The 12,878-nt window shown below is 42.6% G+C and overlaps 1 protein-coding gene across 3 annotated transcripts in view; it reads right to left on the minus strand.

Annotated features, from left to right (window-relative positions):
* The window catches only part of dgki (diacylglycerol kinase, iota), a 143,181-nt gene that overhangs the window by 37,744 nt on the left and 92,559 nt on the right, over window positions 1–12,878 (minus strand). For 2 of the 3 annotated variants that reach the window (XM_062996420.1, XM_062996422.1), the window contains exons 15-22: window positions 12,658–12,736; window positions 12,496–12,551; window positions 12,315–12,377; window positions 12,091–12,164; window positions 10,758–10,869; window positions 5,957–6,156; window positions 1,793–1,855; window positions 329–429 (exon numbers count right to left, since the gene is read on the minus strand). In XM_062996420.1, the coding sequence (XP_062852490.1) occupies window positions 329–429; window positions 1,793–1,855; window positions 5,957–6,156; window positions 10,758–10,869; window positions 12,091–12,164; window positions 12,315–12,377; window positions 12,496–12,551; window positions 12,658–12,736 (748 nt within the window). The remainder of the gene's footprint in view (window positions 1–328; window positions 430–1,792; window positions 1,856–5,956; window positions 6,157–10,757; window positions 10,870–12,090; window positions 12,165–12,314; window positions 12,378–12,495; window positions 12,552–12,657; window positions 12,737–12,878) is intronic. The other variant, XM_062996421.1, reaches the window with a different exon arrangement.

Raw genomic sequence — 12,878 nt, forward strand, 5'->3', positions numbered from 1 at the left:
ACCTTCTGAATCCACTGTATAGGAAACAAAGGCTGTGTCCAAAATCGCATACTTCCATACTGAACAGTACGCGAAAGTAATACGTGAGAGTGGGTAGTGTGTCCGAATATGTAGTATACATTAAAAAGTACAGCGAAAAGTACCCGGGTGACCTACTGCATGGGCGGCCATTTTTGAGTATGCAAACACAGCACACTGTGGTTCGATAATCTATCCCATAACTCAACTGAAGCTGCAAAGGCATTCAAGGCAGGTCAAGTTACTTGATAACACAAGTTTGCTGTTATAGATGTGAAAGTAAAGAACATGATATACACTTGTCACTCACAGATGTCACGCAGTCGGTCCTTGTTTAGCTGCAGGTTTTCATACTCTTGCAGGCGAATGCGGTTGACACGCAGTCTCAGGCGTTCAGGCACTGCATGAGGACTGTACACACAAAATAACAAAAGTGGCTAGAATTAGAATGTTGCCTGGTGTAAATCAAACTGGTAACCAGCATATTCACCTATTTTCTTCCTGTCTTTTTTATTTAGTGATATTTTAGATTTATTTGAATATGGTGATCTAGCATTAAATTACTTAAAGATTAAGTTCATTAATGTATATCAACCCAATCCATAATCCAATTCAGCCTTCTGACCATTTACATTTACGTCTTTACATTTTTAGATAACAAGTTGAAGTCAGGTTGGAGAAAAAGTATATTTTTACTTTTTGCCAATAATTCCGTCATCAACTGCATCAAAAGGCATAAAGGTATAAACATTTACAGCATTTGCAAGATGCTCTTATCAGAGGCATGTTCTATATATAGGCAACAATCTAAGAACAGCACAGAGCTAAAACCCTGTTTTAAAGATAATATGGATTTAAAAAACAGCAAAGAATGTTCACCTATTTCTGCAAAGTAAGTGCAAGGTTAACATTTATTGATGTATGTTGAAGTATAGTTAGCATTCCAAAATGATGGGTCTTTAAATCTTAGAGGGGTGTTCATTCCAAAACCTGCTTGCCAGTACAAATAAGAACTTCGATGCTTGTTTTCCTTGAGGAAAAGACTGCATCTTTTCACCTGCATGAGGCGAGTTCATAAGCGAATCAGCTTTGTGTACGGACAGCCACACACTGATCAACGCATTATCCCTCGACTTTGTGCAGGCGCCATCAATCAGCCAGCAAAGGTCGCAATTGCATCAGTCATGAGGTCCCTATCCGACTTCTCACCGTGTATGAACAACAAGCCAATCGTTGTTCATGTAGCCACCCAGCCCAGCCGGATGGCAGAGCTGAGTTTCAAACCGCTGCGCCACCTGAGCAACCGTTTATTAGGATTTTAATGTCATGTTTTACACTTTGGTTACATTCATGACAGGACAGGTAGTTACAGTTTACACATGATTCATCAGTTTACTCTCAAACACCATAATGAGCAATTTAGTATCTCCAATTCACCAAACTTACATGTTTTCGGACTGTGGGAGGAAACCAGAGCTCCCAGAGGAAACCCACTCTGACACAGACTCAGAACATACAAACTCCACACAGAAAGGTCTTAAATCACTCCACCTATGTATCGAACCCAGGACAGCGCTACCCACAAAGCCATGGGGCTGCCTCTGCAGACTTACATAAGTTAAGTGTGTGCCCAGTGTGTGGTCACACATGGAAGCCTCATACCATACCAACACATACAGGTGTACACACACACATACACACTCTCTCTTACCATCACTGAGGAGTGTTATGGGTGTGTGTAAAAATGTGTAGTTTGGATAAGCGAGATACTTACCCTGAGAAAGAGTCGGGGGGAGCAGAGAGGCGGCGCAGATCAGCTGCGCACACTTTCTGAATGCTGCACAGTTAACACAGCAGCAAAGGTAAGCCAGAGAGAAATAAAGCAGATGCAGGGGCAGATAAGACATAGATAAAGGGATACAGATTAGTTGTTAGGTGTAGAATTAGAAGAAAATTAGGCATTGACACTGTAGAATGGAATGAAAAGGAAGGGTATGAAAGAATGGTACACAGATTAGTGGCACTGGGAAAGCTATGAATACAGAAAACACTGACGCAGGGTAAGACGCTTTAATAAGGGTACGACAGGGTATGAGCTTGAACAGCAGTTAGTTACACAGCTTGATGCAGCCTCACAAATGCAGCCTTAATTTTTTCCCCCAATTTATTTTTGTTTGTTTATGGCACAGTGTGGTTAAGTGCCATCTAGCTGCAGCCCTGCAAACCAAACCCGATGCTAAGCAAAGCCTTTAAATTTAAATTTAAATTTAGTTTAAATAAAAAGCTCCAGGTTTGGAGTCAGTATGGCTGAACACAGAACAGTTGATGTTTTATAATTAAAAAACAGAGAAATCATTTTCATTTCATTTTTATCAACCACTTTTTCCTGGTCACTGGGCACAAGGATTCCTTCCTTTGGACAGGGCGCCAATCCATCTCAGGATTTTGACCATTCCACCAGACATAGCCAATCATGTCTGTGTAGGCACCCGGCTGACCGGTAGAACTGCTAAGATTCAAACCCAGATCTCAGCAGTGGTGGGCTAGCGTAATAGACAGCTGTGCCACCCAAGCACTGGAAAGTTAAGTAATAATATATATTGTAATATGTTTTACTTGGGCACTTGGTTGGCGCAGCGATAAATTATACTAGCCCACTACCGCTGGGATCCAGGGTTAAATTACATAGCGGTTTGATGTCCTGTTCAGGGTGTGTTACTGCATTTTGCACGCTAATTCTGAGGAAAACTGACCCACCATGACCCTGACCAGGATAAAGTGGTGGTAAAACAGAAAAATGAAATTAAATAAATTATTTCTTTAATTTTTACTTACCCGTTTAGTCTGGTTAGGTTCATGGTGTGTTCGGCACCACCCAGAAATATCAGGCTCCAAACCAATGCAGGGTAACACACTCTCACACTCTCATTTTACAAGTTAAAGCAGCCAATCCACCTACCGCATGTTTTAGTGATAGGAGCAAAACAAGAGACCTTGAAGGAACCACAGTGACTAGAGCCAAGGATCAAACCCAGGGCCATGTTGCTGTGCAGCACCCCGTTTAACTGCTGTGCATTTGAAATCTGCTTTACTAACTGCTTCACCCTGGCCAGGATCTACTGCCCCCATGGGCACAAGACAGAAAACCATTTTGGACAGGGCGCCAATCCATCACAGAGCAAGACACTACAACATTCACTCAGTATAAAGCAGCAAAGTCACTTGCAGGTTCTGGGAAGTGAAAAGAAACAGCAGATCCTCATATAGTTTGGCTTGCCTTATATTTCCAAGCATGCCTGTATGTTCCTTGGCTACTTCTAAATGCAACTAGATGTGAGGAAGTGAATAAATATGACACGCTGCAATTAACTGGCGTCATGTTCAGGTTTTCATGCCTTGTAAGAAATGGTGACGTTTACATTTATTTAATGAAGTAATTCTGATGGTACACAATCCAAGCAATTGAGTATTGAGGACTTTGTTCAAGGGGCCAAACAATCACAATCAGTGACCTTCAATGTATTAGTCTGGTTCCCTAACCGCTAAGCTACCACTGTATAAAAGTCCTGGTTAATGCATACTCTGACTAGAGAATAAAAGCAAATTAATAAACATATATAAATAAATTAATATTTAATTATTATGTGCAACTATAGCTAGGGTAGCAAGATAGGAATATCAGTTTGCTTCACACTGATATTTAAGTTATGCCTAGTTCACACTACACGATTTTTGCCCTGATTTTCGCTCAGCAACTGGTCGGCGCTAGATTTGCCGGCTCGGGAACAACTCGGTGTTCGCTCGGCGATCGAAACTCGGCTCTCAATCGCTATGTGTGAACTACTCAACAACTCGATCCGAGCGGCTCGCCGAGCTCTCGGCCACCGAAGAGAGATTTCTAGCATGTCAGATATCTGAATCTGAGTTGCCCAACTGGCAATGAGTGCTATGTCGAACAGCCAATGAGAACGCAAGATACGGTGTGAGGGGAAACGCAGGGGAGTTGTAAACAGGTGGGACAGGGGGATAATATAGTTTATATCAGAATTCATCAGCACACACACAAGTTCTACAGTATTTCTGACCTGATCGTTCTCTACAAAATGTAACACCAATGTTGCATTGCAAAAAATATTTACTAACCTCCAACTCACTATAAAACAATCCATGCTGTTCATGTAGCCAAATCCACTCAGATTCATTTATTTTTCCTCTTTGATTTTACGCTGCATATTACCGCATAAACTTTGATCCCTCGCTTCTTGTTGACGTGCATTTTTGGACGTGGTATCACTAAACTTTTACGTTTCGTGACAAAACGTAGTTTTGGAGACCAGAGAAGCTCGCCTGCGATTCCAGTTGGTGATAGATGGTGTAGTGTGAAACCCCCTATCGCCGATCAGTCGTGTAGTGTGAAATCCACAACGACTTGAAAGACTCCCGATTACAAGAGATTCAGTCGTGTAGTGTGAACTGTACAGCAATCTGACAACTTGCAAAGTCGTGTAGTGTTAACTTGGCATTAGCTAGCGGCTAATGCTGTAACCTAGCTGGAGGTTGTATACTATAGCTAGATCACAAGAATTAAGATAGCAAAATGCTAACATTAATTAAATAGTTAAACTGCAAGTAAAGTATATACAATTTAGAAATTAAGCCAGCATGCATACTAGCTGTGATGTAGCCAACATTCATGTAAGCAAAATGAAAGATGCACCTGGTAGCTGGTGCTACACAATAACATTGGTTCTAAATACCAGGCTTGGATATTAGTCTTTAATCTGTGTCATGTCCCACCTTGTGTCCCTGTGAATTACCTTCAGGTACTCCGGTTTCCTTCAACCTCCCAAAAATAGGAACAATGTGGACTGACTGCTTAAACTGGCCCAAGATGTGACTGAGTGAATGTGGAAATGTGTGGTGCCTGTGATGGATTTTTTGACAGGGTGAATTAAATAATACTAATAAATAAATGAATTACCAAAGCTGTCAAAATGTACACTGATCAGCCATAACATAACATTAAAACCAGCTCCTTGTTTCTACACCCACTGTCCATTTTATCAGCTCCACTTACCATATAGAAGCACTTTGTAGTTCTACAATTACTGACTGTAGTCCATCTGTTTCTCTACATACCTTTTTAGCCTGCTTTCACCCTGTTCTTTAATGGTCAGGACCCCCACAGGGCAGGTATTATTTAAGTAGTGGATTGTTCTCTGCACTGCAGTGACACTGACATGGTGATGGTGTGCTAGTGTGTGTTGTGCTGCTATGAGTGGATCAGACACAGCAGCACTGCTGGAGTTTTTAAATAATGTGTCCACTCACTGTCCACTCTATTAGACACTCCTACCTAGTTGGTCCACCAGGTAGATGTAAAGTCAGAGACGATCGCTCATCTATTGCTTCTAGACCGTCATCAGTGGTCACAGGACGCTGCCCACGGGGTGCTGTTGGCTGGATATTTTTGGTTGGTGGACTATTCTCGGTCCAGCAGTGACAATGAGGCGTTTAAAAACTCCAGCAGTGCTTCTGTGTTTTATCAACTCATACCAGCACAACACACACTAACACACCATCACCATGTCAGTATCACTGCAGTGCTGAGAATGATCCACAACTCAAATAATACCTGCTCTGTAGTGGTCTTGTGGGGGTCCTGATCATACAGTCAGTAATTGTAGAACTACAAAGTGCTTCTATATGGTAAGTGGAGCTGATAAAAGAGTGTAGAAACAAGGAGATGGTTTTAATGTTATGGCTGATCGGTGTAATTCAGTCTCTTAATGTGTGTTAAGGTGCTAATGTTTGATCATATTTGGGGCTTTGTTCGGCCAGTAGATAGATCAGGGGCTTCTTACCCCCAGGACTAATAATAGATCTACAACTTGACAATACTGTATATATTTGCATTGAAAGTTTTTATGTGTCTCACTCGTTGAGCAGTGGAAAGGATGTGCGTCTTTTGCTCTTCTGCACCATGTTGGCCTGATTTCGGAGAGTGATATGGAGTGTAGATGGTGCTAGACGGCATGGCTCTCCGTCCACCTGGACCGGCACTGTCTTATAAGTGGTCAGGATCACCTCCCTGCACTGGTGCAGCCGCTCACCATGACCTCCCACCTGCAGCGCTGCCTGGTGTACAGAAACAACAATATATATACAGGTCCTTCTCAAAAAATTAGCATATTGTGATAAAGTTCATTATTTTCCATAATGTAATGATAAAAATTAAACTTTCATATATTTTAGATTCATTGCACACCAACTGAAATATTTCAGGTCTTTTATTGTTTTAATACTGATGATTTTGGCATACAGCTCATGAAAACCCAAAATTCCTATCTCAAAAAATTAGCATATTTCATCCGACCAATAAAAGAAAAGTGTTTTTAATACAAAAAAAGTCAACCTTCAAATAATTATGTTCAGTTATGCACTCAATACTTGGTCGGGAATCCTTTTGCAGAAATGACTGCTTCAATGCGGCGTGGCATGGAGGCAATCAGCCTGTGGCACTGCTGAGGTGTTATGGAGGCCCAGGATGCTTCGATAGCGGCCTTAAGCTCATCCAGAGTGTTGGGTCTTGTGTCTCTCAACTTTCTCTTCACAATATCCCACAGATTCTCTATGGGGTTCAGGTCAGGAGAGTTGGCAGGCCAATTGAGCACAGTAATACCATGGTCAGTAAACCATTCACCAGTGGTTTTGGCACTGTGAGCAGGTACCAGGTCGTGCTGAAAAATGAAATCTTCATCTCCATAAAGCTTTTCAGCAGATGGAAGCATGAAGTGCTCCAAAATCTCCTGATAGCTAGCTGCATTGACCCTGCCCTTGATAAAACACAGTGGACCAACACCAGCAGCTGACATGGCACCCCAGACCATCACTGACTGTGGGTACTTGACACTGGACTTCAGGCATTTTGGCATTTCCTTCTCCCCAGTCTTCCTCCAGACTCTGGCACCTTGATTTCCGAAAACAGTACTTTGGACCACTGAGCAACAGTCCAGTGCTGCTTCTCTGTAGCCCAGGTCAGGCGCTTCTGCTGCTGTTTCTGGTTCAAAAGTGGCTTGACCTGGGGAATGCGGCACCTGTAGCCCATTTCCTGCACACGCCTGTGCACGGTGGCTCTGGATGTTTCTACTCCAGACTCAGTCCACTGCTTCCGCAGGTCCCCCAAGGTCTGGAATCGGCCCTTCTCCACAATCTTCCTCAGGGTCCGGTCACCTCTTCTCGTTGTGCAGCGTTTTCTGCCACACTTTTTCCTTCCCACAGACTTCCCACTGAGGTGCCTTGATACAGCACTTTGGGAACAGCCTATTCGTTCAGAAATTTCTTTCTGTGTCTTACCCTCTTGCTTGAGGGTGTCAATGATGGCCTTCTGGACAGCAGTCAGGTCGGCAGTCTTACCCATGATTGCAGTTTTGAGTAATGAACCAGGCTGGGAGTTTTTAAAAGCCTCAGGAATCTTTTGCAGGTGTTTAGAGTTAATTCGTTGATTCAGATGATTAGGTTAATAGCTCGTTTAGAGAACCTTTTCATGATATGCTAATTTTTTGAGATAGGAATTTTGGGTTTTCATGAGCTGTATGCCAAAATCATCAGTATTAAAACAATAAAAGACCTGAAATATTTCAGTTGGTGTGCAATGAATCTAAAATATATGAAAGTTTAATTTTTATCATTACATTATGGAAAATAATGAACTTTATCACAATATGCTAATTTTTTTAGAAGGACCTGTATAGGTGTAAATGGGGAGCAGGGCTGTTAAATTTGGTGTTTTGGGTACAATTCTCTCATACTGGCCACTGGATATTCAACATGGCACCTCATGGCAAAGAACTCTCTGAGGATGTGAGAAATAGAATTGTTGCTCTCCACAAAGATGGCCTGGGCTATAAGAAGATTGCTAACACCCTGAAACTGAGCTACAGCATGGTGGCCAAGGTCATACAGCGGTTTTCCAGGACAGGTTCCACTCGGAACAGGCTTCGCCAGGGTCGACCAAAGAAGTTGAGTCCACGTGTTCGGCGTCATATCCAGAGGTTGGCTTTAAAAAATAGACACATGAGTGCTGCCAGCATTGCTGCAGAGGTTGAAGACGTGGGAGGTCAGCCTGTCAGTGCTCAGACCATACGCCACACACTGCATCGACTCAGTCTGCATGGTCGTCATCCCAGAAGGAAGCTGACGCACAAGAAAGCCCGCAAACAGTTTGCTGAAGACAAGCAGTCCAAGAACATGGATTACTGGAATGCCCTGTGGTCTGACGAGACCAAGATAAACTTGTTTGGCTCAGATGGTGTCCAGCATGTGTGGCGGCGCCCTGGTGAGAAGTACCAAGACAACTGTATCTTGCCTACAGTCAAGCATGGTGGTGGTAGCATCATGGTCTTGGGCTGCATGAGTGTTGCTGGCACTGGGGAGCTGCGGTTCATTGAGGGAAACATGAATTCCAACATGTACTGTGACATTCTGAAACAGAGCATGATCCCCTCCCTTCGAAAACTGGGCCTCATGGCAGTTTTCAAACAGGATAACGACCCCAAACACAACTTCCAAGATGACAACTGCCTTGATGAGGAAGCTGAAGGTAAAGGTGATGGACTAAACCCAATTGAGCACCTGTGGCGCATCCTCAAGTGGAAGGTGGAGTAGTTCAAGCTGTCTAACATCCACCAGCTCCGTGATGTCATCATGGAGGAGTGGAAGAGGATTCCAGTAGCAACCTGTGCAGCTCTGGTGAATTCCATGCCCAGGAGGGTTAAGGCAGTGCTGGATAATAATGGTGGTCACACAAAATATTGACACTTTGGGCACAATTTGGACATGTTCACTGTGAGGTGTACTCACTTATGTTGCCAGCCATTTAGACATTAATGGCTGTGTGTTGAGTTATTTTCAGAAGACAGTAAATCTACACTGCTATACAAGTTGTACACTGACTACTCTAAGTTATATCCAAGTTTTATTTCTATAGTGTTGTCCCATGAAAAGATATAATGAAATATTTGCAGAAATGTGAGGGGTGTACTCACTTTTGTGATACACTGTATATATACTGTATATATATATACAGTGTATCACAAAAGTGAGTACACCCCTCACATTTCTGCAAATATTTTATTATATCTTTTCATGGGACAACACTATAGAAATAAAACTTGGATATAACTTAGAGTAGTCAGTGTACAACTTGTATAGCAGTGTAGATTTACTGTCTTCTGAAAATAACTCAACACACAGCCATTAATGTCTAAATGGCTGGCAACATAAGTGAGTACACCCCACAGTGAACATGTCCAAATTGTGCCCAAAGTGTCAATATTTTGTGTGACCACCATTATTATCCAGCACTGCCTTAACCCTCCTGGGCATGGAATTCACCAGAGCTGCACAGGTCGCTACTGGAATCCTCTTCCACTCCTCCATGATGACATCACGGAGCTGGTGGATGTTAGACACCTTGAACTCCACCTTCCATTTGAGGATGCGCCACAGGTGCTCAATTGGGTTTAGTCCATCACCTTTACCTTCAGCTTCCTAAGCAAGGCAGTTGTCATCTTGGAGGTAGTGTTTGGGGTCGTTATCCTGTTGGAAAACAGTTTTCGCTCTGTTCGCTCTGTTTCAGAATGTCACAGTACATGTTGGAATTCATGTTTCCCTCAATGAACTGCAGCTCCCCAGTGCCAGCAACACTCATGCAGCCCAAGACCATGATGCTACCACCACCATGCTTGACTGTAGGCAAGATACAGTTATCTTGGTACTTCTCACCAGGGCGCCGCCACACATGCTGGACACCAACTGAGCCAAACAAGTTTATCTTGGTCTCGTCAGACCACAGGGCATTCCAGTAATCCATGTTCTTGGACTGCTTGTCTTCAGCAAACTGTTTGCGGGCTTTCTTGTGCGTCAGCTTCCTTCTGGGATGACGACCATGCAGACCGAGTTGATGCAGTGTGCGGCGTATGGTCTGAGCACTGACAGGCTGACCTCCCACGTCTTCAACCTCTGCAGCAATGCTGGCAGCACTCATGTGTCTATTTTTTAAAGCCAACCTCTGGATATGACGCCGAACACGTGGACTCAACTTCTTTGGTCGACCCTGGCGAAGCCTGTTCCGAGTGGAACCTGTCCTGGAAAACCGCTGTATGACCTTGGCCACCATGCTGTAGCTCAGTTTCAGGGTGTTAGCAATCTTCCTATAGCCCAGGCCATCTTTGTGGAGAGCAACAATTCTATTTCTCACATCCTCAAAGAGTGCTTTGCCATGAGGTGCCATGTTGAATATCCAGTGGCCAGTATGAGAGAATTGTACCCAAAACACCAAATTTAACAGCCCTGCTCCCCATTTACACCTGGGACCTTGGCACATGACACCAGGGAGGGACAACGACACATTTGGGCACAATTTGGACATGTTCACTGTGGGGTGTACTCACTTATGTTGCCAGCTATTTAGACATTAATGGCTGTGTGTTGAGTTATTTTCAGAAGACAGTAAATCTACACTGCTATACAAGCTGTACACTGACTACTCTAAGTTATATCCAAGTTTCATGTCTATAGTGTTGTCCCATGAAAAGATATAATGAAATATTTGCAGAAATGTGAGGGGTGTACTCACTTTTGTGATACACTGTATATATATATATATATCTTACATCTGGACAAATTAAGTGCTGCTGCAGTTAATACAGTGTTCAAACAACCACATTTTCTCTCACCAGAGAGGCCATGGTGAAGCCGATGACCTCGATGCAGCCATCATCGTGCCTCTGAGGCTCAAAGTCTCTGTGGTCCCCTGTGTTGCCCCAAGGCATGGTTCCTGCACAGTACCTGTAAACAAGTGTAATAAGGGTGTGTATTAGTGTAAAAGAGAGAAACACACTTATTCATTAATAGTGTAGTGTAGGTCATATATAAACAAAGATGTTAATTCATTTTTATTCATTATAGATTTACAAAAAGTTGTAACCTGGCTAGTCTTGCCTCACTATTAAATTGTGTGCCAAAGCTCTGCATCTGAAGGAATGGACAGAAATCTAGGTGCAGGATGTTTGAACCAAGGTAACACAATACTGTTGCTAAAAAGCCACTAATGAAAAAATATTTTAATTGCAAATAAATAAGGTGGCCAAAATAACAGAAACAAAGTAACAAAAACAAAAAACAAAAAAAATCACAGCCTGCAACTGAGAAAGTGGATAGGACAGAGATAGCGCAGAACTAAAAACGGTTGTCACAAAATAACAGGCTGCTCCAGCCATCTGCAACAACTCAGTTCTTGAAATAAAAGACAGGGAGCCTTTAGAAACTGCCGGTTCTGGCAATGCCTGAGCGGCATCCCAACCCCACCAACTGCCGCACCTCACACATAACAGGGATTTACAGGTCAGTGGGGTCAGTGGTAGACTAGTGGGTAGAGCTTTGGGCTATCAATCTGAAGATTGTTGGTTTAAATCCAGGCTCTGCTATGCAGCCACTGTGGATTCATTGAGCACAGCCCTCCACTCTGTCTGCTCAAGGGACGCCATACAACAGCTGACCCTGCGCTCTGACCCCAGCTTCCAAACAAGCTGGGATACGCAAAAAAATAATTTAATTGTACTTTACATGTGTGTGTGTATTGCTAGCAAGCAGCCCGGTACCAACTTCTTAAAAGCAGGTGATGTATAGAAGAACTTCCACCTGGAGTGAATTAATGCTCATAATTGTCAATCAAGTAAAACTAACACAATCATCTGTGTCTTCATGCCCCCTCTGCCGACCAAAATAGCAATGCAGAGGGATGCGACTCTTAATGTGACTTACTGCCGAATTTAAGTCTCCGGAAATTCCCAAAGCAAGTCAAAATCCTCACAATTTAAGGTGGGAAGGTATTTTATAATTATATACCTGTAAAAACAATTTACAAATCCCTGCTTACCCCCTAGCTTACCCCTTGATTACCCCCATCCTATCTCATATCCTATTGTAAATAAACCACATAAGCAGACTACACCAACTATCTAACAGGACAATGAACGGTATTGCTGGTTAACATATTTGTAAACACACCTGGGAATATTTAAAAAGACAATGCACTGGAACTTCAGCTCCTGAATCTTGGAGGTAAGATCCGTACCATCACACTTCAGAGTCGAACACATATAAGATAAAGTTAACAGAAATGAGAACTGTGTCATTTACAGAGAGTATTGTTTATGCATGATTAGCGGTGTAGCATGTGGGTGGTCTCCATCATTGAGGATGAAAAGCTTTAAAAGACCTGGGCCACTTACCACCACTTTGACATGCTTGGACAGATCCCTGGAGCTTCTCTGGAGAAAGTCTGAGAAAGCAGCCTGAGAAAACAAAGACATAAAAACAGTTTTCTTAAACTGTAACTTGATTATCATTCCGTATAGTAAAGAGAATTCTTCATAGCTCTATAGCTCTGACAGACTTAAGAGTTGTACTCACCCCTGCATAGAACATCTTATTGCGAAAGCGGCTGTTGAATTTCTCTGGATTAGCTTCTGCACAGTGACAAATGTAATAATAATTGACATGTATATAATAATTGAGTTTTTAGTACATAAATAATTAAATTTTACATGTTTATTATATTACAAGCCGACTAACCTCTTGACTCATGGAACTCGAGTGTTACATGGGCATCAAAGCCAAGGCTGAAGTAGTTATTAAACACATTCAGAGGAAGCTAAAGAATTAAAAAAACATCTTGTCAATGAACATTTTTCTTTATTGATAGTCCTTGATGTGCCAGCATACCTTCTGATCTGAGACCAGTGTTATAGTCAAGTCACTGTTAGCTTCAGTCCAGAAAAAAGTCACGTGCAAGG

This window comes from Trichomycterus rosablanca, chromosome 1, assembly GCF_030014385.1.
Source record: "Trichomycterus rosablanca isolate fTriRos1 chromosome 1, fTriRos1.hap1, whole genome shotgun sequence".
In the NCBI taxonomy this organism is placed as follows: domain Eukaryota; kingdom Metazoa; phylum Chordata; class Actinopteri; order Siluriformes; family Trichomycteridae; genus Trichomycterus; species Trichomycterus rosablanca.